This window comes from Harpegnathos saltator, unplaced genomic scaffold (genome assembly GCF_003227715.2).
Source record: "Harpegnathos saltator strain DR-91 unplaced genomic scaffold, Hsal_v8.6 scaffold8, whole genome shotgun sequence".
NCBI lineage: Eukaryota > Metazoa > Arthropoda > Insecta > Hymenoptera > Formicidae > Harpegnathos > Harpegnathos saltator.
Window position 1 is genome coordinate 489250 of NW_020230648.1, and position 25482 is coordinate 514731.

The following is a 25482-nucleotide window of genomic DNA, read 5'->3' on the forward strand; positions in this document are numbered from 1 at the left end:
GTTTGAGTGTTGTTTGCTGCAAATTTGTATCAAATGCTTTACGTCAAGGTTTGTCGCGTATTTGACCGCAGTTTAACAGCAGAATTTGATATAATAAATCTTGCTTTAAATTTGGTGCCTATTTGCGATCAACAGTTGAGGTTAAACTCCGTTCGAGATTTGCTCGCGCAGGCTTGGCTATCTGGGGAATAAGCACATTCTGCGATCTACTCCTACTTCATAATTAGGAATATTAAGTTCATTATTATATACATTTATACAATCAATGTCATTATATTCGGAAAAATCATAAATATCATTGTTATCAATGCAATAATTATGGAGTATGTCAGCTGCAATCACTGTATTAGTAGTGAACGTCATGTCGCGGTATTCTGTAAAAAATTTTATTACGACGGAAACGTCCTTTCAATTGTCCAAATGCTTTTTCAACGATTATTCGTATAGATGAATGCATAAAATTGAATTATGTTTGTTGAGGCGTTAGATGTCCATTATCCCGAAAGGGTGGAACAAGCCATGATAAGCACGGATATAACGAATCACCTAACAGAAATGTATGATTAGGAAATAATAAACTTTTATCTACAGTAGCTGTTTCATATAAAAGTAATCTCCTGAATACCCGTGTATCGTGCAGAGAACCAGGTTAACCGCAATATATATTATTAAAACGCATATCTGCATCTACAACGGCTTGTAAATTTATAGAAAAAAATTTTTTCCGATTACAATAATTTCGTGCATTAGAAGTAGGTTTTATAATTTGAATGTGAGTACTATCTATTGCGCCTAAAACGTTATGCATCCCTCGTTTTGTACTAAATTTTTCGCATGTAATCATAACTTCGTGTTCTTATGGCCATTTAATGACCACATCTAGTTTTGTTAAAAGCCAAGCTACAACTTGTCGAAGAACCCGAAAAACAGAAGAGATTGAAATATTAAATCTGTCAGATATAGTTCGTAATGGTTCTGTGTTAGCTATGTACTATAAAAACAGTAAAAAACTTAGTTTTGCTGATATCGGTCTTACGCCAAAAGAATGTGATGGAATATATTCTGATAATTCTAACTCCTCCATTAAAATTAAAGGTGTATGTCGAGTTAACCGTAAATGTTCTTTGAATTCTATATCTGTCCACAAATCAACGATTTGTAGATAATTTTCAATACGATGTCTTCTTCTAGTATTCATTAAGTAGTGTATCAAAAGAAACAATAAGGCATCTTCATTTTCCTCTTCAATACTTGTTGATGTCAAGCTATTGTCATTACTGCTTTGGAATATAGTAGTGTTTGATTCATCACTATTCGAAGTACTGAACGTTTTTATTAATTGTTTCATCTCTAGCCGATCCATCTGTTTATAAATTGTTAACATTAAGAAAGTTAGTATTAAGATTATATTTATATCAATTTTAAAGTTATTTTTAAAACATTTAATTAATGAATACATTATTAACGTTGTAATGAAATTTACCGTTATGTAAAAATGCAAATTGCCTTCTTTTTTTTTAAATTAACAGATACTATATTTTAATAAGTACTGCAAATACTCATTTTTTTAAACTACTACCGGCTGGTGGAAAAGTATGCTTTCAGGCGTATGTACCTGAAGCTATGTGTCTATTCTTAATGAACCTGGAATACTTATACTGTTGTCCTATTTTATGTAATTTTTCCGGACTTCTTTATTTGACAAATATTAATCTGTAAATTAAAGGTTATGTTCGAGAATAAAGCAACCAAACTTCAGTTAGCACCAACTAGTGACTGTATCGAGAATCAAAAAGCGTTCCATTAAGCACTCAGACATTGTGTTAAGTCAGCGGCACACAGTGCTTGTTTTCGTGCTGGATTGCTTGCTGGATGAAAATATTACGTTGTGATTGGTACATTTCCGAAAATGGATGGAAATGCACCAATCAGAACGCAGTATTTTCATCTAGCAAGCAATCCAGCACGAAAACAAGCACCGTGTGCCGCTGGCTCTTACACAGTGTGACACAGTGTCTATTTGTGTCTCCTTGCCGGAAAGCTCCCAATCTTGCCTCCGATCAACTAAAGGTCTTCTACAATACGTGTCGTAAGTTGTAAGCCGTAAGAACTGACCAATTATAGCCGATTATTTTTGTAATAATCGACTGTGATTCGCCAATTCTTACGGCTTACAACTTACGACACGTATTGTAGAATGACCTTAAAGGCTCGTCTACATTAGCTGTAAGAGTAAGGCTGTAAGGTTGCAAGACACGAAATGAAATATTTTCATTCGCTGACAGCTTACGTTACAGCCTTACAGCCTTACTCTTACAGCTAATGTAGACGAGCCTTAAGTGTTTCGTGTAAAGATATCCGGCCGGTCTCGCGGCCCGTGCACGTCGCGTCGCTCTCGCGTGCACTTGGCGCGAGACACTGCCGTGTCTCTTGATTTTAATGCGAATACCTGTACAAGATCTGCCAAAAGTTCCGGAACGGCTAATTATTTCAAAAAATAATGATTGTTTGAAACAATGTTTGAAACAAGAGTTGTAGGGCTTAAAAAAAGCTATCAGATATTGATAATTGTTTGACCTTGGAATGACCTTGAGAAACGTTATCAAGGTCGACATAAAAATTTTAAATAGAAACTCGAATTTTTTATTACACCATCTTTTTCCACTAATTAATTTGAACAACTTTTGTCTGAAACATTTTATTATTTGCCCAATATTTTTTGAGATATTTAAGGATAACTTGGTAACTTTCTCAATATTTAACTTACGATACCTCGCTGTTTGTCGGGATAAAAAATGGTACTAAAATTTTTTATTCTATTTGATCTCAAAAATATATTGGTACAATAATGCTCTATTTTTTGTTAATTTATCGATCTTCCGAAATTTCAAAATCATCAAATTAACAAAAGTCAAGGCGCTATTGTAATATATTCTTGAGACCAAGTAGAATAGAAAAGTCTAGTAACATTTTTTTATCCCGACAAACGGTTAGCGAGATATCGCAAGTTAAATATTAAAAAAGTTACCAAGTTATCCTTAAATATCTAAAAAAATATTAGGCAAATAAAAAAATGTTTCAAACAAGTTGTTCAAATTAATTAGTGGAAAAAAACGGTGTAATAAAAAATTCGAGTTTCCATTTAAGATTTTTGTCGACCTTGATAACATTTCTCAAGGTCATTCCAAGGTCAAACAATTATCAATATCTGATAGCTTTTTTTAAGTCCTACAACTCTTGTTTCAAACATTGTTTTAAACAATTATTTTTTTAAATAATTAGCCGTTCCGGAACTTTTGGCAGACCTTGTATATCTAGTGCTCTATCAGAACACAGCCATAGAAGAAATCTCTGACAATAATTATTCTCATTAGTTAATCCCCACTAGACTTTTTCCGTTCTGCTTCTCCGTTCTATATAGAACGGCACTCTTAGACTTTCATGTATTATATTGTGTGTTAAAATATCACATTTTATTTTAATATTAATGATCTAATTTTTTCTGTCATATTTCTTTTTTCCTTACTCTTTTCCTGATTACCAATTGCCAATGAATTGAAATAAATTAGGCATGATATTCAAATTAAATTTATAAAAAGAACATAAAAACAACATCGACTTTCCTTTAATTATAAGGCATTAAACAAGAGGATTTATGCTGGCCAGTATTTCTTTGAGATCAATTTACATTATATTTATTTATATACGTACTTACATATTTATTTATATATGTTCTTCGAAATAATTTATCTTTTTATATTTGACAACTTATGAAAATAAAATACCGAGAATTAAATACGGAAACAATAATAATAATAATAATAAAGTTATACTAAATAGAGAATAAACTTTGCCAATCTTCTCGAAATTGCATATTCTCATTATTTTGAGTCATTAGTCAATATTCCGTAAATAAATAACTACCCATGTAAAATTTTAATTATCTTTTATCTTTCTCGAAATATATAATATATAACTATAAATTTGTATCGTTCTTAATTGTACATCGCTCGTAATCATACATTATATATATTCATAATTATACATTTTGTTTTATCCATTTTAATGCGTTTCTAATATTACCAAGTGTTATCCTGCTAAGAAAGCTAGCAATTAATTGATATTCTGGCATTGTGCGTCTTCCATAAGGATGTGTTGAATTCATTTGTTTATATGTATTACTTTCATCAATATATTCTGAATTGCTGAGTAACCCATGTGATGAAGAAAAATCTGCACTTCGTCCTTCACAAAGAATCTTTGTAGTCAAACACAAAAGCCATTGCATAATCTATCACAAAAATATATCAAAATTCAGATTCATATCTTATTTAGGTCCTTTTTAAATATATTAAAATTATTCGCTATATATGTTACCTCATTGCTAGTTGGTAATTGAACCACATTTTTTAGCCACGAACTAGGTGCCCATAGATAAAGTTGCATTATGGTCGCCGCAAGTTGTGTATCAAGTCGCTGCATACATATATACAAGCAAATATTTTATTATCACTTAATTTCAAGAATATAGTTTTAACTGTTTATGAATATACTTTTCTAACTTTACTTCTCTTACTCTACAAACCTTATATAAACTTCTTGACAATGCATTTTTTATAACGGCATTAATAATAGGTGGCATATTCTCAGGTAACATAGGAAGTTCACTTTCGGTATAACTATAATTTTTTAAAACTTCTTCACCATTTTCACTATAGAATGGGTTTTTGGTGCCAAATATCTCGTATGCTATGGTGCCCACTGTCCATAAATCAGCTTTTGTGTAATTTATTTTAGTGAAAGGTCCCGGTATTGCTGTTATTACTTCCGGTGCCATTAATGCAACATTGCCACCTTTATCGATATCATGAGTGTTATAAGGCAAATATAGTCCATAATCCTTATCAGCCAAACAGCAGCCAAAATCCGTTACAACCAGAGATGGGCAATTATCAGTTTCTTCCGATAAATCGAGTAAAATATTGTCACTTTTCAGATCTCTATTTCATAAATATTATAAAAGATAAAATATAAAATTGATATCATTGTATACACTAATATATTCTTACTTTTCAACTTGTCGATGTTACCATATATATAACATATAAGATGAACAAGTAATTATTTTCTTACCGATGCACTATGCCATTCACATTCATATGAGCTATCGCTTCCAATAGCTGAGCAAGTAACAATATTGATACACGCATATCAACCTTTCGACTTACCAAATATTGTTTCAATGTAACATCATATCTAAAATGATATAACATATATCAGAATGTAACATATATATGAAATATAAAATTATAAATATAATTTTGTTCCATTCAACAATAACCTTTTCATTAACAAAAATAAACTCATATTCCTGCCTGATCCATGAGGATTGATTCTAGTTGGTAAAGCATCAGGATACATGCCCCAAGAATCAGGTAATATTGGTATTTTATCAGCAAAAACATTATACATAGCCACAATATTTGGATGAGATGGTAATATTGTTTTATTTTCTATTAATTTTCGTTCCCAATGAGTTATGTTGTTACTTATACAACAATTTTTAGAAGGTACTGTCTCCCTATACATGGCCCTCAAAATAGCAGCAGCATTAGATTCTGTATTATAATTGAACATCATTTTAATAGCAAATGGGAATGTATTTTTGTCTTTTGCTTCAGTATCAATATTGATTGAATTGCTATTTTTCTCCACCTTAGCGTCTACAAATCTTGCTGCGTAGACAGCTGCAGAACAACCTTTAGCAATGATGGGTCCAATCACAAAGTTTTGTAAAGTCACAGTATTTTCTTCATTTGAGATAATTTTATAATTCTTGTCATTTTGTGGCATATTCCAACGTAATTTAGAAACTGCTTCCTAGGTACCATATATTATATTACAAAACATATTTTACATCTTCAGGACATTCAAAATATTAATAAGGACAAATAATATTTGTTTGGTTTAGTTATTAAAAAAATGCAAACTCAACTCGAATTTCCCAACATACTCCATCCAGCTCATTATCTTTGGTTAATATACCAGTGCCTGATGCTAATGACACACCGACAAGAGCAAAAAATGGCGCAGAATCACCAAATACAAGTCTGCTTGCTGCACGTCTTCGTAAATCAGCTGCAAGACTATTTGTTACTCTCTTTAAGATGTTATCGACAAAAATACGTCGTGCATGTGTTCCCAAATAACCAAGATGCCTGCTTGTGCTTGATACATTGCCACTATTCTGGCAAAGAAGGCTATTTTGGGACTCACCTTATCAAAATAAACAAGAAATATTAGGAAATGTAATTTAACATCACAGTATGTTAATTTGTTCGATTACTGTGTTTTCACGAAGTATTCTAAATTTAGCAATAATGTTGTGATTAAATTCGATATTTTTTACACAAATTGTCCAGTAAACAGTGATACGTCTTATCCTTACAATTTTCCCTACAAAGATGTCTTACTTTCCATTATAAATTAATTTAGGGCGCATATTATCTTACACTTGGTAATAGAAATAAATATGTTTACAGCCACACTCTTGATCAAAATACAAAATTGAAGTAAAATTATATATGGTGGTTTCGTTTTACACCGATTTTGAGGTTTCATGACACGAAGAATTTCGTGACTCTATTTACTGCAAATAAGGTCATCAGATGTAACTTACTCGCCTGCGCAACGTGTATCTTGTTGAGACGTTTATATACGTATCCGTTCGAATAGGGCTTATTTTGCAATGAGCGTAGGACGATCCGACCATTTTGCACAAGTCTATGAACTGCCGTCCGTATTGACATTTCTTTGCTCCCCTGGGCTGGAACAGCCCGGCGAGCAAGTTCGTGGATCAGATACGCCTTCAAAACTGTTGGAAAAGCCGTTGTGAAAGCTATAATTTCAACACGATCATACAACTCGTTAACTGCGCATCTAAACAGACAAACAGACTATAGATATTACAATGGCCGATATGATACGTTCCAAAATTCTACCTTACTTATATAGTTCCTTCCGAAGTTATCGATGAGACCAAAGTACCTATTATAGAACTTTTTACGATTCCGCTCGGAAACGCGAGATTCCGACTGGCGAGTTTCCGATTGAAATTCTGCTCGTGCGTTTATGCTATTATGGATTCCGAGCGGAATCGCCTTTCCGCTAGTTTTAGTCGGTAGTAAGTTAAATAAAAGGAACGTATGGAATCAGTGACTTGGACCAATCACAGAACAAGAAAAATAATTAAAATGAAATACATTTGCATGTAATATTGCACATACATTTACATCGTAAGTACGAAGTTGCAACAATATTACCGGTGAAATGGCAAATAATGTGAGTAAAATATATTAATTTTACATTAATTATTAAATATATTTGCATATTTAAGTTAATAGTTGATATCGTAATGAGAAATAAAAAAACGTAGAAACTAACTTACCATCTCAATCAAATTAAAGCCAGCAGCACACGGTGCTTGTTTTCGTGTTGGACTGCTTGCTGGATAAAAATACCGCGTTCTGATTGGTACATTTCCGAAGATGAATGGAAATGCACCAATCAGAACGCAGTATTTTCATTCAGCAACACAGGGTGCTTTCCATTTAGTGACACAAGTCGACTTAAGTCGACTTCTAGTGTCATTTCTGCTTTCCATTTAATTTGTGTCGCAATGTGTTGGTTACTTAAGTCGACTTGGAATAACTCTGCTTTTGCTGAGGATTGAGCGAAGTTGCGAATATAGACGAAGAAAAAAGTCCTAGAGTACAATAAATATGTAAAATCACTATAGTCTTGATTATACCGACATTGTATATTAATCGTGTATCAACCGAAAAGAAAAATATATTCATATAATAATGGCAATAAAGGTATATAAAACAAATATTTGTTTCATAATTATTTGTAATGCTTTTTTAATATTATATTTGTTTTGTATAAAATATATTATTTAGAATAGTGATAACAGCAAAATTGAATTATTGAAATACTCGATAAAAGTATATGTAAGTTATTTATTTCTAATTGTTTAATTGTCTATTTATTTCTAATTTTTGGTTTTGTAATATTGTAGACTATTTCAATGAAGGACTTGCAAGCATTGCAAACTGCAGGAAAAATTGTTTTCAAGAATATTGATAAAAATAGTATAAATTGTAATAATGTACAACAAAAAGCGGATTCTATCAATCTGTCCCAAGAAAATAGTTATATTAATGGACAGCAAATACAAAGAAGGCCGGATGCAACAATTTTACAGCAAGAATTGCAGGAGTGTAAATTTATATGGACTAAGCAAGCTACTTTTGCTCTTCTGTCTGCTTATGAAGCTCGAAATATTGAAGTGGATAATACAAAAAAAAATAAAAGATTTTGGCAATCTATAGCTACTGACCTTAATGAATTCTCATTATCTAATGCACCAGTAAGTTTATAAAACATTATATTATATTTATTACTTTACATGTACTATATGTATTTTTTAACTCATCTCTGCAGTTAACAGGTGACCAAGTTAGATGGAAATTTAGTGCGTTAAAAAAATCATATAATAAAAAGAAAGATCACAATTGTAGAAGTGGAAATGCTCCAAAGATGTTCGATGAATTTGAAAAGCGATTAATGGATATTTTAGGTGATATACATGGTAATATCAATAAAGAAAATTGCTTTAACTCACCAATATTGGAGCATAGTGTATCCAATCAATCTGAAACACAAAATATAAGTGAAGTAGTCAGTAATGAATTAGAAAATGTCAGCATGGAAGAAGAAAAGAGTAGTAACGAAAAATATACAGAAAGAAAAACAGTACAAAAGAAAACATGGAACAGGTTCACAAATAGCTCGTTCAAAAGTAGAATTAGAACACCAATGGCTACAACATCTTCAACTTATGCAACAAAAATATGAAGATAGGAAAAATTTTGATGAAATGGAATCTAAAAGAAAAACGGAAGAACTTGAATTAAAGAGAGAAAAGGTACATTTGAAAAAGAAGATAATGTTATTCGAAGAGCAAAGATTAAGGCAAAAGATAGAGCTACATCGAGAGAAAATGTCTATTGAAAAAGAAACTGAAAGAAAAGAACTGAAAAAGAAAAATGTGATATATTAAGAAATATTATTCAATCTCGAAGCAGTATTTTCTAAACCAAATATTCAAGAACAGTGATATTTTTTATTTACTTGTAATAATATTTAATTATGCTTATAGAAGAAAGTAAAATGTTTTGAAAACATTCGAACAAAAAAAATTTTTTTAAGAATAGTACAGAAAGATAATTTAAAAGTTCCCAAACAGCACTAAATCTCAAGGAATGTCCTCAGGACGTCTTAGGAACGTTCTAGGAACGTAGAGACGTCTTCAGGATGTCTTTAGAATGTCCTTGGAGATCTATGCTGTATGGGTTATTAATAAAAATGTAACAGTTCTTATTTAGTTGAAAATGTTTGCTATTCAACACAGTGCAATAATTGCACGTATGTGTGCGAAAATAATTTTGATAAAGCTAAATGAATAGATAAAAAGTATTCTTTTATATTATTAAGATTTTGTTTAATGTGATTAAAGAATTTAAAATTAGTTTTGTTTAAAAAAATTTATGTATTTATATTAGTTATAACTATTCCAACGTTGAAAGTATTTATTAAAGAATTATAATAATTAAGTTTAAAATAATTTTAAGGTGCTGACAAGACTGAAATTTTGTGTTGATTATGTTCACTTTCGATAATTGCTTTAAAATATTATTTAGACATGTACAAAGTACAAAATATATATTATTATTTATAAGTTTACTGATTACAAAATAAATATTAAAATAAAATAAACTAATATAAACTTTAAGTTGTATGAAAGTCAAAAGAGTTGCTCATTCAATATGTTATATTTTATTACAAAATAATTTTAAGTTCTTATATAAAATAAAATATTATTAGATAAATATTTTTCCTTATTGTTTTTAAATTACACACAATCTTCCTTTTTAACGTACATTTCCTCATTATTATGTCATGTGAATTTTACGGTCATTTATTGATTGTTAGAGCAAAAGGAAAATGTTCGGAATATTTTAGAGGTGTGCTTAATCGATTACAAGTGCCATTTTATGAATATATTTTTTTATTTTTGTTATTGTACTCATTTACTTTTAAACAATCATATCATATAAATTAATCTAAGCAAATATTTCAAGGAAATATTTCTCTAAATAACAAAGTTCGACGATCCAAATTTTCTCCGTATAACATTTCCTCTCTTTCATCATAATTTTGTATCGGATTAAGTTCTTCTGCAACGAGATCTTCATCATAAAAATCATTGCCATTATCTCCACTATCTAAACATATATTATGAAGTACACAACAGCTTACTATAATCTGAGTCATAAAAGGGATATCACGTAACGGTAATTTGTGTAATTGTCGAAATCGACCTTTTAAAATACCAAAAACTTTTTCAACAACTACTCGAGTTACAGATATTTTCCTATTAAACGTTTCTTGCTCAATCGTAAGATTACCATTATCTCTGAAAGGACTGACAATCCATTTTTTTGCTACTCCGTTATAACCTTTATCTCCTAATAAAAACGTATTATTTGGAAAAATATTTTCTCTTTCTTGTTCAGCAAAATGAAAAAGTTCTGATCTTCTTAACATTCGAACATCATGATACGACCCCGGATCACCACAATATACGCTAATAAATCTAGTGTTACAATCAGTAACAGCCTGTAAAAGAATTGAATAACACTGTTTTCTGTTAAAATATATTCTACTATTTTCCTCGGGTTTATTTATATAAATATGCGAGCCATCTATTGCTCCAACGCAGTTCCGAATTCCAGCTACTTCTTCAAATCCACGAGATATTCGTATTATATGATTTCCTTTAGGCTATGTAATGACATCAGGAACCAAAGTTATTAGCCAATTTATAACTCGACGTATGATGCGAAATACAGATGACAACGATATATCAAAGAGATTAGACAGGGTTCAATGTGGTTCTTTGTTATTTAAAAACCAGAGAGTCATCAGCAGACATAATTCCGCAGGTTTTTTTTCTTTCCCAAATTCATGTGTTGGTATAAATCCGCTAGTCTCTAAAGATTCTGAAAATATCAAATAATGAAAATTATTTGATATATTACTTTATTATGAATACATTATAAAACCATTATAATATTATGAATAATAATTACCTAATAACATATATACAGTTGGACGACTTAATCTGAAATCTTCTCTAAATTCAACATTACTTTTTGCATGCACTACGTTAAGAAAATTCTGCACATGCTCTCTTCTACGACCGTTTAATAATAACTGAAGAAGGGGAAACAGTAAATCTTCTTGAAACCAATCATTTTCTAAAAATTGATTTTGGTCTTCATCTGTAGAAACACTACTATTACTGATAGCATCATTATTATAATCACTGCTGCTGCTACTTTCATTGTTTTCCAACAAGAAATTAATTGCGTTAGGCAAATTATCTTCTTCCATCTATCACAGAAAATTCCATCTATTAGTTATATGCACACATAACCTCTTCAATCAACAGTAGTAAATCCCAGCAAACACAATATAACATACCTATTAGTTGTAATTTCTTATTCAATAATATAACCGTTTTATAATATATATGTTACATAAGTATTGTAGGAAATTATAACAAATAAATATATTACATGTTGGGTCGCCGGCTGTAGCGTGACCGCCACACATGTTACATTTGTTTGTGTAATATGTATCATATATATATATATATATGTGTGTGTATAGATTTAATATTTTTACATGATATAATTAAAATTTGAATATACCTTTATATTTATGTCTTATAATAAATTTTATATTACTTATTATAATCTTCCCCAAAACAAATAATGAATGACTGTGTTTGTATTTCGCGCAACAACTTCTACGCATCGCAAATGCTTTCCATTTATCACATTGAAGTTACCGACTCCAACTAACTCAAGTCGACACAAGTTTCAACAGAAGTGATATAAATGGAAAGCATCCACCGATGTCTATACTATACTAGATTGCTAACTTCTCAAAAGAGCTGTGTCCCGCCCATTTTCCGGTTCGGCCATGAAGACCGCCAAGACATGGCGGCGGTGTGTGTTTGTAGTGTGTATGTGAATACCCGATGCGTATGTAGTAGTGCGTGGTAGTGCGTATGTGACACCTGATGTGTCTACTACTATTTATGTTAGTAAAACTGCAAATCTACAAACGAGATAATGCCGAATAAGTATTGTAAATTTCAAAAATACGAACAAGAAAGAATATCATTTAAAGATGTGTGTATTAATAAGGTGTTGCTAATCTAAGTGTTCGGTAAAGGTTAAAATTAAATTGAATATATACAGTTCAAAATATGTCAAAGTATTTGTATTAATATTTTTTACATACATATAAAGAATAAAATGCAACTCATGTGTTATTAAATAATATTAATTTTGTAAATTTGTGTCTGTTACTTGCAGGATTTCTATCTTTCGTTGTTTTTGTAAGTGAATACATTCTAATATTAATAATATTAACATAATATTAATAATATTAATAATATTAACATAATATTAATAATATTAACAATGTTTAATTGCAAGATAACCCTCACATATTACAAACCTCGAACATTTATTATATATAAATGTATTCTATTGGAGGATCGGATGTTACGGAGGATCGACGAATCTATTACCGAAGAACGCAAGAGACACAGGTAAATATTTTTATCCAGATTTCTCTGATTTTTCCGTCTCATCCCAACAATTATTAAGAGTTACAATGTATCGATGCTGCAATTTGCTATGCCACTATGAATACGACACGTGTATTGTATTTACTGTGGGAAATTGTGACATTAATACTATGTAACTTTTAATTCATATATTTACTTAAACATATATTATACATAACTAGTCTTATACATAACTAGTTAGAAAGATGCAACTGTAATATAATTTCAATTTACAGATATCGCATCAAATTGCCATTTCACCGTTCACAAACCCTTTCATCAGTTACTCCAACATCGTCTCGAAGTCACCGTATGTCGTCACTTCCTGAGGCTATGAGAAGATACATCGTCGCCTTCGTGTTCCGTCATTTACGGTAAACACCATTGTGAATCTGATTGGCTGTCTCGTTTTGTCTTGTGTGATAAATAAAAACAATTACGTTCGTATATTGTATTGCTTTTTAATAATTACTTTCATGTAATGTGCATGACTGAATGGGAAGGGGGGAGAGGGGATGTAAAAATGAATATGGTAGAATCTGTTGTATTTCTATCACCAGTCTGCTGTCAGGCTGTGAACAGTGAGATCTGTTATGTTTCTGCCGTCATTCTGGTGCCAGACTGCGCACTGCAGAATCTGTTGTATTTCTGCCGTCAATCTGCCGCCAAACTGCGTACGTCAGGATCTGATACGTTTTTGCCGTCAATCTGTCACTAGACTGTGTACGTCAGGATCTGCTTTGTTTCTGGCATCAGTCTGCCGTCAAATAATGTTGCCAGATTTTGCCGTCAGAATGCGGGCACAATGGACAAGCAGTTGGCACTAATCTGCTGTAAACCTCTGATTCATTCTGCCGTCAGTTTGCCGTCAGTCTGCTGAAATATTGCTGTTAGGGTAGTAAAGACACGAAATAATGACATTTATATTATAGGACGAAAATTTAACATTATCCATAATTTGTATGAAATTCCATGTTCCTCAGACCTATTGTCAATTTTTGTAGTTGTAGAAGATAAAAAATTATTATATTGGCATGTTAAAGAAGTAATATGTAAAATGTGGATAATTCCAAACACAAAGACAACATTTATTGTAATACCATTACGACATAATAAAAATTAAAATTATGTAACGATAAAAGATCTATTTCTTATGTATAATGTGAGTTTTTTGTTATATATACATGTATATGTATATATACATGTACTAATGTGTGCGTGCTTGCGTGCGTGCCTAATATAATTATAATAAAAATATTTGTTGATCATAAATATTACACTGACTCTCAGATATAATTCCATTGTAATATCTATATTACTATTATATTTAATTCATTAATTTAGCTAATGACATTATTATCAAAAAATATATTTCTGCTTAATATTTCTGGATAATTATAAAATACAATACATTATAATATTGTAACAATTATTCTGAAACTAGCAAAGGAATATTACATTCGTAATATTGCTTAAATGTTCTGCAATATTACTTATGGAATATTATATTTCTAATATTGTTACAATATTCTTGTAATATTAGCTCTAAAATAATATGTTTGTAATATTGCTGCAATATTCCTGCAATATTTATAATATTTGCAATATTGCAATATTGCTGCAATGTTTCTGCGATATTTCATGCTGTAAAGGATTTCTATAACTTCCATTTTCCTTCCTGTGTACATCTAAATGTAATATAATGTGTAAATATAAATGTAATTGGTGTCATTTATCATAAATATATAATAGAATAATTATTAAATAATAAACATGTTAATAAATAATAAGGTTAAAAAATGTTTATAAATGCAGCACTCTATATTTATGAATTAAAACAAAATACAAAATAAAATACGTGATAAATTAAAAGTTTAGGGTAATTATCCAGTTTAGGGGCTCCGCCTTAGAATTCGATAAAAATAGACTCAATCAACGCGTTTTTTAATAAGGAGCAACTTTTTCCTCTGCAAAAATTGTCGCTCTTCACTGCGAAACGAAATAAAAATAGTTAAAGTTGACTGGTATAATAGGTTAGGAAACCTGTCAAGATTCCGGATGGGTTCTGTTACGTGCCGCAATGTATATAGTTGTATTATCTTATGTGAATCATCGCAACAGCGACCACGACGTATATTCCTCCATACCTGCCTTATCTAATCCTGATGACCGATCTTATCCTAAAATAACAAACTAATAGATGTCATATCCCCGAATTCCTGCCGAATCTCTCATCATCAGCCATGACTACCCTCGCGGGAATTTTATCTTTTCCCTTCCCTTCCTTACCGTCATTTTTCCTATGCTCACCAGATCAGTTCCCTGCTAGCAATCCTCAAACGAACACCTAGTCCCTCTCTCTTTCGAGCGGTATTACACTCTTGTTGAGAATTATAAAATAAAGTCAGTTAACAGTCGGAGGCATATAAGCTGATTTCTCGTTCCTTCCCAATATTCGTTTCGCCACATCATAAGCTGTGGCAAACGTAACAGTTCGCAACTTTCCACGCGCAACGAGGACGGGGTGGGTGTATACCCCCCGTGTGTGTGTGCGCGTGTGTATACACTCAGAGGCAGGTATGGTGTCCCTCGGCGATGTCGTATACGCCTGTAAAACAATCAAAAGCGATGACGGACATATACGCATATGGGTGTACTGTACAGCGCGAGAGAAGCGAAGAAGGAGAAGTGGTGGGAGACGTTCCGATGTTGCATCCTTATCGCACGTCGCACGATCGAGAGAGAAAGCATTACCAGATGTGGTACGGTTAATGGTGTCCCCAATAGCTGTCTCGCTCATTCTACGCTTGAATGCAGGCAATATGAGTGAGACAGCTATAGAGACACCGCGCTGTCTCTATAGGTGTCTCGCTCGCTCTAATAGCCATGTATCGCGCTTTCCTCTTTTCTTCTTAGCAGAAATGCAGATTAAGGAGGCAATCCTGTCTGTAGACCAGAAAAATAAGCTATTTTCGCGAATTTTTTTTCGGAAACTAAACAGACGGTTGATTTTAAACTTGATAAATATAATAATATATATTTTATTGGTGAGAATGAATTTTTATGGCGTTATAAAAGAGAAAAGCGCGATACATGGCTATTACAGCAAATGAGACACCTATAGAGATAGCGAAGTGCATATAAAAAATTAATATTTATTTATTCCGCTAGATTTCGCTAGATTTCGCTAGATTTCACACGATAGATAGACATGTTTCGAATATGTAATTAGATGCTGAAGTCGATCGATCAACTTTTTTATATAAAAAAAAGTTTTTTCTCTGATTTCAGGAGATGCTATATAGCGTCTCGTTATTATTATTGTAATTTTTATTATTATTAAATGTCTCCTAATTTTTTTTTATATTTTCAAGAGCGGAGCCTATATTTTAAGTAGCATTTTAAGGAAGATGTTGCATTTATTCTCCCTCCTTCTCGTAGTCTTTCCAAAAGTAAAGATATGTTGCGTCTAAAAAGAATTGCAATATCTAACAATTTGACATATCTCACGGCATAAAATAATTTTTTTCGTAAATTTCATGAAATATCGTTTTCTTGCAAATAAATAAATTCTTAACGTAAAATCATCGATATTTATGACGATTTTTCAAATATAATTTTTAAATACCTTAAAATATTAAAAAAGTAGTTCGTTTTTATTTCCTTAATTCAAACGAGTTAGCGGCAAGTTCGTAGATTAATTATTTTACTTGCGTTTTTGTCCCAGTCTACCGTATTTCGAGATTTTATAGGAACCGTGAAACGGCGTGCGCCTAAACACGTCACATTATTTTTTGTATATTTGCTACATTATTATTATAACGCTATAAAAATTCATTCTCACCAATAAAATATATATTATTATTTTTATCAAGTTTGAGATCAATCGTCTGCTTAGTTTCCGAAAAAAAAAATTCGCGAAAATAGCTTATTTTTCTGGCCTATAGACAAGATTGCCTCCTTGATCGGCATTTCTGCTAAGGAGAAAAGAGGAAAGCGCGATATATGGCTATTAGAGCGAGCGAGACACCTATAGAGACAGCGCGATGTCTCTATAGCTGTCTCACTCATATTGCCTGCATTCAAGCGTAGAGAGAGTGAGACAGCTATTGGGGACATCATTAACCGTACTACATCTGGTAATGCTTTCTCTCTCGATCGTGCGACGTGCGATAAGGATGTAACATCGGAACGTCTTCCACCACTTCTCCCTCTTCGCTTCTCTCGCGCTGTACAGTACGCCCATATGCATATGCGTATATGCTTGTCATGGCTTTCGATTGTTTTACAGGCGTATACATTGCCGAGGGACACCATACCTGCCTCTGAGTGTACATATGTTTGAGGCATTTTTATTTATTAAACCAACGAATATTGTACACTCATTAATTTAGTAAAGCAGAAAATTTTAGTACAATTTTAATAAGATAAATTAAAAAAATTAAAAATAAATGTGGAATCGATAGTTATGATCTTTAATTGTTAATAATTTTTTTATGACGAAACTGATAAGTTAAGGACATTTGATGAAAGATATTCACCTTATTAAAATTGTACTAAAATTTTCTGCTTTACTAAATTAATGAGTGTACAATATTCGTTGGTTTAATAAATAAAAATGCCTCAACATATGTACATACACACATACACGGGGGGGTGCGAAGGGGCCCCTCCCTTCCGCATCCACCCCGTCCACGTTGCGCGTGGAAAGTTGCGAACCCATCCGGAATCTTGACAGGTTTCCTAACCTATTATACCAGTCAACTTTAACTATTTTTATTTCATTTCGCAGTGAAGAGCGACAATTTTCGCAGAGGAAAAAGTTGTTCCTTATTAAAAAACGCGTTGATTGAGTCTATTTTTATCGAATTCTAAGGCGGAGCCCTTAAACTGGATAATTACCAAATTTAAAAATTCTTTATTTAGCATAATTTCTATATTTTTATTTATAAATAAATGTAATATTAACCTTTTAAAATAATCGCATGGATCTCGTATACTTTATTCGTACTGACCCGGGACACTCAAAGAGACACGACGGGGCAAAACATGAAATACATGAATTCTAGAGAGACGTGTGTACCACTAACTCCAAACTGACCCCGGGCACTTATCCGTAAGCACCTCATAACGCTGTAAATGCAGCCATGCCCACTCTCTCTGATAACACACATGGTGTTGAGTGCGAAATTTTAATATAAATGTAATATATTTAATGCTCTGTGTCGACTGGAAATTACCGCCTGCTCTTGTTACAAATTACGAATGTAACAAGAGATAATAATTCGGATAATAATTAGAAGATGCAATTTTTTACAAAAATATGTATAGAAATGCATATGTACAGAAAAAGAATCATGTGCTGTTGAACGAGGTGTAAGTTTGTGCGCGATGCCGTGTTTCTCAAACCCGCAATTATAGGCGTACCACAGACACGAACCGCCAGTAAATGGGCATAGAATGGACACGCACCAAATAGAGACTTTACCAGCAGCGTCTGCAAATGGGCGTAGTCAACGTAGTTCCCGGCTACAAATGGGCGCAGATGGCGTTAAAATCAGTCATCAAAATTCATGTCGCCAAAAACGCCGGCGTGGCCGCTTTCAGGCTTCTCTCTGCTATGTACCCAACTTGCCCAGAGCCATCTATTGAATTTAATTTAATTGAACCCCCTGACGAACGTGACGCGTCCTGTGTGCAACCGGCTATAGAATAGATAGGACTCAAATTATAATGAAGTAAATAAAAATATAGTACAAATGTGAGTGAAGTGTTGTTTAAATATATAGTGTTGTTTAAAATATATAAAAATGGATCTACTGTATACAGTTAACAGAAGGACCTCCTCTAAGTTTTTTTCTAATCAAGAATGGTATATTTTTCCTAATACAATAATAATTGTATATTTTTTGCAGTATTTAGTAAATATTTATATGAGTTTCAATTTTTAGTTTATATGATGGACAATCCTTATGTTCTTTATCCAGTCGAAATATAGCAGCATTTACTACAATGACAGAATTGGATGACAATAGTGGCAAGACACGAGGTTGTCATGTTTATGTAACAGATATGAATATGCCATGGCATGCTCATAAGTAAGTATTAATCTAAAAAGTAATATTTTCTTTATGATATTAAATAAAATACTTTTTGTTATCATTTAATATTTATGAAATTTATGACTTGATTTTAATAAATTTGGAATGTTAAATACAATTATAAACAAGTATTTGTTTATATTTATAGAATTCTTTCAAATCGACACAATATTACTGCATTAGAATGGGATCTTCCTGGTGATAAATTAGTAGTGGCAGATGTAGCTGGAAATGTACAGCTATGGATGTTGAAGGATCATGTGTTAAATGATTGGATTTTAATAGGTTCTACATGCTTTCCTGGTGAACATATATTAGGCGTAGCTTGGTTTCATAATGGCAAAAAGGTATTTATTCGAATTGATTAATTATGTTGACAAAAGTCTGTTACAATTAATCAAATTGATTTGATATATTCTTTCAACTGTTATAATCAAATATTTAAAATATATTTTATTTGCGTTCATTTTGAGATTCAAAAAATAAAACTTTTAAATTTAATTCAATAAAATGGATTGGATAAATATATCTAAAACTACAAGAGATATGAAAAAATAGACTTAATATAAAATTTATATAGTATTTAACCTTCATCAAGATAAAATTATTTTATAACAAATGGACAGAAAAGCCTCAGAGACTCTTAGTACAATATACCTGATTATAATAATTCTAAAATATTTTACTTTTTTTAATTTAGTTTATTTAGTAAAATAATAAAATAGTAACATTAATATGTATGACAGGTTATTACTATTATATTTATTGCATTTGATTTTTGATAAAAGAGCCTTAGAAGCTCCATGTAGATGAAACTTTAAATAATTATGATTTTCGATTTTTCACTAATTTTTCAGTATATTTCAATATTTTTATTTCTATTAATACTTCTGTAATATTTAAAACTTTATTTAAAATTTATCTGTATTTGATTAAATTTCTAATTTGAATTTATAGTATATATTGTACAGATACTGCTATGTGTGTTATGATGTAAAAGCTGTTTCAGGATATAGTACATTCTTAACAGCATATAGTATAACATTAATAGTTTAATATTACAGTTAGTAATAGTTTATATTCTAAAAACAATTTTAGAAAATAATTTTTCTATATATGAAGCTGAAACTGAAATTATGAAGTAAAATTTAATTATGAAGTAAATTAATTATGAAGTAAAATTTAAGTAATGACACATATTGTTCCAAAAAGAATAATAAAATTTTTAAATTAGAATAATTTTTTGAAAAGTGTATTGAAATCTGAATATCTTGACAATTTTCCAAAATATAATTTTACTGAAATATTGGAATTGTTTTATTGTAGTCAGATGTTTTAGTATCTATTTATTTGAGTACAGCAAGAGTGTAAACTATAAACTCAAATGAGTAGGTATTATATAGAGTAGATAATATATCTGTATGTTCTATTTTCAGAATAATAGTTCCTCTTCTGAATAATATATATTTTAGGGAAATAATGTTCTATAATATTTTGGAATATTGTTTTGTTACTTGGATTTTGCTATTACAATTTTTTAGGATATTCTAGTTTCTGAATTGTAAGATTTTTATTTTTTAGTATAATGCACTTAAAATTTTCTTTAATTTTTGTCCTTTCAAGAATTTGGATATTTATGAAAATAATAATGGAAACGGAAAATATATTAAAAAAATATATTTCTGAAAAATCAGAAAGCATAATTATAAGAATATTAAATACTATAAACTTTTGTTTAATGCTTTTTTCTATGTTTCTTATCGTTCCAATGATATTCTGTCACAATCAATTATATTAAATTAACTTTTCTGAAATATTTTGCTGCCTAAATCTTAAAATAGTTACCTGTTAAAAATGGGTTTAAAATTTTTATATCTAATTTTTTTTTTTTTTTTTTTTTTTTTTTTTTTTTTAAGAAATATCAAATCAATTTTGAATGTTTCAATCAATTGAATATTTGATGAGTTTTTTTTTTTGTAAATAAAAACTTTCACTTATACTTCTAGAACTTTTAATGGATTATCCAACATATTACTACTTTCTTAATTATCTGTTATTATTTCATTAATTTTAGACAGGATTAGTAACAGAGAAAAAGGATAGTATTCATTATAATGAGAAATTTAACCATCTCCTGTTTGCTCCTTCGGTGAGGCAATTTGGTGGCAGAGCAGCTGAAGGTGTTTTAGTAGTGTCGACAACGGGTATGGTTGGTGCAGTCATGATCACGAAGGATTTGCAAGTGCCAATTTGCTATTCAACAGAAAGTCTTGGTAGCACAAGGCATAGAATAACTGCGGTTGATTTGTGTTATGGAAAAAGTATTGTTATGTGGTAAAAATAATTTACAATGATAGATAATAGCTATACTGTAAGAATAAACTTTTTATAAATTTTAGATGGTCACTTCCTTGTTGCGGTTAGCAGTGGTAATATTTGTTTGCCAATAAGATGTTACAGGGTACTAGTGCGTAGAAATGATGATAAATGCACTATCACTTCGCAGGCTTTACCAAGTTTCTTTCTGCAGGATGGAGCACCCAAGGACAATTCATGTAAAATAAATTGTTTATACAGGTTTATACAACAAATATTAAATTTGTTTATACAGGGTGGTCCATTTTAATCGGAAATATTTCGTCAGGTAAGCCAGATCGCGAAAAATGTTTCAAATAAAAGTTGTAGGGTTCGGAGGGGGACATCTGACCTTGGCTTGACCTTGAATTGTCGTTTGAAGGTCACGTTAAGGTAAAATTTAAAATCCTAAATGGAACCCCCCATTTTTTTATTGCATATTCTTGTAGCCCTTGTCGAGACGTTTTCAAAACACTACCTACTTTTGTCTTTTGCGTAAGCCACTCCCAAGATATGAAGCTTGAAAGTTAACATACCGCTGGCATTCGCATTACCCGATGTACACCGCGGGGAGGTTGCTCGGTCGGATTTGTACATCATAGTTTACTTCGGGAATCACCTCGATGCCACTCTCCCTCATCGATGGATAGGTCGGGATGGTCCAGTTGGTGGCCACCAAGATCACCCGATCTTACTTCTCCGGATTTTTATCTGTGGGGATTTTTGAAAGATGCTGTGTTCTGTCAACCGTCAACGACGCGGCAGGATATGATGGATCGTATTAGAAATGCGTGTCAAGCGATTCCAGCAAACGTTCTTCTGAAACTCGTCGAAAGTTTCGAAAAGCGAGTTCGAGTCGAGTGTGCCGAGCTGTCGATGGCGGCGTTTTCGAACATCTATGATAAATGAGCTCCCCCCCCCACAACAACACACAAAATCGGCCCTTTTTAGGGCTACTATGATGTATTATTTCCTATTATTTTGTATTTTACATGAAACTACATAAAATTTTGAGTTATTGATTAAAGATTATTTGTGAATGATTGCGCACGATTGGTGTGTACATCAAGTAATGCGAATGCCGGTGGTATATCAACTTTGAAGTTTTATATCTTGGGAATAGCTTACGCAAAAGACAAAAGTAGGTAGTGTTTTGAAAACGTCTCGACAAGGGCTATAAGAATATGCAATAAAATATGGGAAGTTCCATTTAAGATTTTAAAGTTGACCTTAACGTGATCTTCAAACGATAATCCAAGGTCACCGTAAGATGTCCTCCTCTAAACCCTATAACTTTTGTTTGAAACATTTTTCGCGATCTGGCTTACCTGACGAAATATTTCCATTTGTTGATTAAAATAGACCACCCTGTATATTTAGGATATATCCTAAAAATTATGAGTCTAAATACAAACAAAAAAAAATTCTTAAGTAACAAGCGACTTTCATAACTTGTTATTTTGAGAAATATTTTTTAATGCAAACTTTTTTAAATATAATTAAAAATCAAATTTAAAACTTAAAATTAACCATGAGCTATAATAAAAAACAAATTGTTAAAAAAATTTGTAGTTAGGAAAAAGTATACATAATCCAGAAGTACTCAAAGATGTGTGTGTGTGTGTGCGTGTGTATGTGTGTCCGCGCGCGCGGATTCTTTTCTACTTTAGAGTTACAAATTTTCTATTTTCTTTATAGGTACAATTGTAACACACCTAAAATTTGTAGTCAGGGAAGATGCAGATTCTCTTGTTATCGCGGCAAATAGCGAAAATGGCGGATTTATAGAGGTATGGGAGTTGCGTGAAAAGTCACAACCTGTTCATAAACTTTTTCAACCAAAGAGTTTGGAACCTTTCAAGACAGTTGTAAGTATTTAATTATTTTTAAACATTATGCCGTTGCATTTAAAAAAAATTATATTTGAAAAATGCATGATGACTTTGAATTTTTATAAAAGAATTTTTGGTTTTCTAAATTGAACATTGCATGAAACAGATAAGGTACTTTATTTAAAATTATTTTTCAAATTATCATATTTCACAATCGAACGAATAAATATTATATATTGTTATTATTTCTTATTGTACTATAGGTTTGGCAATATCAATCACAATATCGCTGTCAATCACCAGTAACGGCGATAGCGACTACGAAACTATCTATAGTGACAACATTACCACCTCCAAGCTATATAATAATAGCATTAGCGGACTCTTCGGTACATTGCTTAAATCGCTTGGACTGTCTGAAAGAAGTGACATTTTCGTCTTTAAATATGGGTTGGCGTCAAGATGAACCTAATAGCAAATATTTTAAAAGTTCAATATCTATTTCCCATATGGATCTTTCATGGTTAGGATGTGTACTTCTTGCATGTGATACTCATGGCAATCTGTATCTCTATAAATTATTGCCAGATGGTACTACAGGTATGATATGTATTTCTTGTTATTTATATTAATTGCATAAATGTTGTACTCATCTTTAAGTAAAGAAGGATTTTTAATTAAGGATTACACATTTAAAATGATTTATATGATTTTATAGGTACATCGATGACATTAAGTTATGCCTGTACATTATTAGAATATTGTTTGGTGACAGGGTTGGATTGGCTAGACATACTTTTATGTTTGAGGTCATCTATGGTTGAAACATTATGCGAGCGATTAGATGTTTCTTTTAACAGGCAACCACAGCCTACACAACAGTATCACTATGTTCAATTTTTGTGTATCAAGACGTCGTTATACAGGTAAAGTTATTATAGGTAGAAAAAGTCAATAACGTCTATATGTTTTACGTAAGATGTTTTCATTCGTAATTATTCATTTTGTGTGTGTGTGTGTGTGTGTGTGTGTGTGTGTGTGTGTGTGTGTGTGTGTGTGTGTGTGTGCGTGCGTGCGTGCGTGCGTGTGTGTGTGTGTGTGTGTGTGTGTGTGTGTGTGTGTGTGTGTGTGTGTGTGTGTCACTCCCGTAGTATTTAACGACTCCCTCTCTGCTGTGTGTGTATGTGCGTGCGTGCGTGCGTGCGTGTGTGTGTGTGTGTGTGTGTGTGTGTGTGTGTGTGTGTGTACGTGTGCGTGTGTGAGAGCGCGCGCGCGCACGTGCATATACAGGGAGGGTGTCCCAAAAGTAACGGACTACCCTAATAACTCTTCAGTATTGAAGTTTCAAGAAAATGATCTGAATAAAAGTGTAAGGATTTAAGTGAGCTACTTTATGATGACCTTAACTTTGACTTTCACCTCTATTTTCAAGATCATTTGAAGGTCAACTGTTACAATAGCGCCTTGACTTTTGTTAACTTACTGACTTGGAAATTTTAAAATCATCAAATTAACAAAAATCAGAATGCTATTATAAAAATATATTCTTGAGACTAAATAAAGCAAGAAAGTCTAGTACCACTTTTTCTTCCGACAAATAGTTAGCGAGATATCGTAAGTTAAATATTGAAAAAGTTATCACGTTTTCCTCAAATATCTCAAAAAATATTAGACAAATAAAAAAATGTTTTAAACAAAAGTTGTTCAAATTAACTAATAGAAAAAACAGTGTAATAAAAAATAAGAGTCCCCATTTTAAAAATATATTTAAAAATATATTGTTACAATAGCGCCTTGACTTTTGTTAACTTACTGACTTGGAAATTTTAAAATCATCAAATTAACAAAAATCAGAGTGCTATTGTAAAAATATATTCTTGAGACTAAATAAAGCAAGAAAGTCTAGTACCACTTTTTCTTCCGACAAATAGGTAGCGAGATATCGTAAGTTAAATGTTGAAAAAGTTATCAAGTTTTCCTCAAATATCTCAAAAAATGTTAAACAAATATAAAAATGTTTTAGACAAAAGTCGTTCAAATTAACTAGTAGAAAAAACAGTGTAATAAACAATAAGGATTCCCATTTAAGAAACGCAAATTGACCTTCAAATGACCTTGAAAATAGAGGTCAAGGTCAAAGTTAAGGTCATTATAGCTCATTTAAATCTCTACAACTTTTATTCAGATCATTTTCCTTCAAACTTCAATACTGAAGAGTTATTAGGGTGTCCATTACTTTTGGGACATCCTGTATGCATATACAGGGTGAGGGGTTATAAGTTTATAACCCGAAGTGTGAAGGTAGATTGGGTTAAGAGGGGAACCTGGTTTAAGAGGCTAAAAAAGAGGAGATTTTTATGAATTTTTTTATTGACAATGATGCAGTTGAGGTTCCTAAAACTTTTATAATATTTAACTGCCTATT

The 25482-nt window shown here is 31.6% G+C and overlaps 4 protein-coding genes across 11 annotated transcripts in view; 2 read left to right on the forward strand and 2 right to left on the reverse strand.

The window, feature by feature from the left end:
* Positions 1–3834: 3834 nt before the first annotated feature.
* Positions 3835–7179, reverse strand: Pink1 (PTEN-induced putative kinase 1). 3 transcript variants are annotated; one of them, XM_011152556.3, is made up of 8 exons: positions 7007–7179; positions 6680–6939; positions 5996–6276; positions 5342–5880; positions 5134–5256; positions 4586–5000; positions 4378–4476; positions 4040–4291 (listed from the first exon to the last, which is right to left on the reverse strand). In XM_011152556.3, exons 2-8 carry the CDS (start codon positions 6807–6809, stop codon positions 4040–4042), a joined length of 1839 nt encoding a protein of 612 aa, XP_011150858.1. In that variant the 5' UTR covers positions 6810–6939; positions 7007–7179. The 3 variants fall into 3 exon arrangements, with proteins under 3 accessions (XP_019700159.1, XP_011150858.1, XP_025162536.1); XM_025306751.1 differs by having other exon boundaries at positions 6680–6956; positions 7007–7177; XM_019844600.2 differs by lacking the exon at positions 7007–7179 and having other exon boundaries at positions 3835–4291; positions 6680–6809.
* Positions 7180–7588: 409 nt separating this feature from the next.
* LOC112590402 (uncharacterized) lies at positions 7589–9598 on the forward strand. Of its 2 annotated transcripts, none has more exons than XM_025306753.1 (3): positions 7589–7877; positions 8081–8431; positions 8513–8574. In XM_025306753.1, exons 1-3 carry the CDS (start codon positions 7866–7868, stop codon positions 8543–8545), a joined length of 396 nt encoding a protein of 131 aa, XP_025162538.1. In that variant the 5' UTR covers positions 7589–7865; the 3' UTR covers positions 8546–8574. The 2 variants fall into 2 exon arrangements, with proteins under 2 accessions (XP_025162538.1, XP_025162537.1); XM_025306752.1 differs by having other exon boundaries at positions 7605–7877; positions 8506–9598.
* A 908-nt stretch (positions 9599–10506) lies between these two features.
* Positions 10507–12020, reverse strand: LOC112590404 (uncharacterized). The gene is made up of 3 exons (XM_025306760.1): positions 11841–12020; positions 11217–11520; positions 10507–11126 (listed from the first exon to the last, which is right to left on the reverse strand). The coding sequence occupies exons 2-3, from the start codon at positions 11518–11520 to the stop codon at positions 11011–11013; spliced, it is 420 nt and encodes a 139-aa protein (XP_025162545.1). The 5' UTR covers positions 11841–12020; the 3' UTR covers positions 10507–11010.
* A 6311-nt stretch (positions 12021–18331) lies between these two features.
* Positions 18332–25482, forward strand: part of MED16 (mediator complex subunit 16) — a 100403-nt gene continuing 93252 nt past the window's right edge. Inside the window, exons 1-9 of one of the 5 annotated variants that reach the window (XM_025306803.1) lie at positions 18334–18641; positions 18721–18867; positions 19019–19217; positions 20945–21191; positions 21270–21337; positions 21401–21425; positions 22924–23093; positions 23321–23657; positions 23776–23983. In XM_025306803.1, the coding sequence (XP_025162588.1) occupies positions 18580–18641; positions 18721–18867; positions 19019–19217; positions 20945–21191; positions 21270–21337; positions 21401–21425; positions 22924–23093; positions 23321–23657; positions 23776–23983 (1463 nt within the window). In that variant the 5' untranslated portion in view covers positions 18334–18579. Of the gene's footprint in view, positions 18642–18720; positions 18868–19018; positions 19218–20944; positions 21192–21269; positions 21426–22923; positions 23094–23320; positions 23658–23775; positions 23984–25482 lie in introns of all 5 variants that reach the window. The other 4 variants (XM_025306805.1, XM_025306804.1, XM_025306802.1 and 1 more) reach the window with 4 other exon arrangements.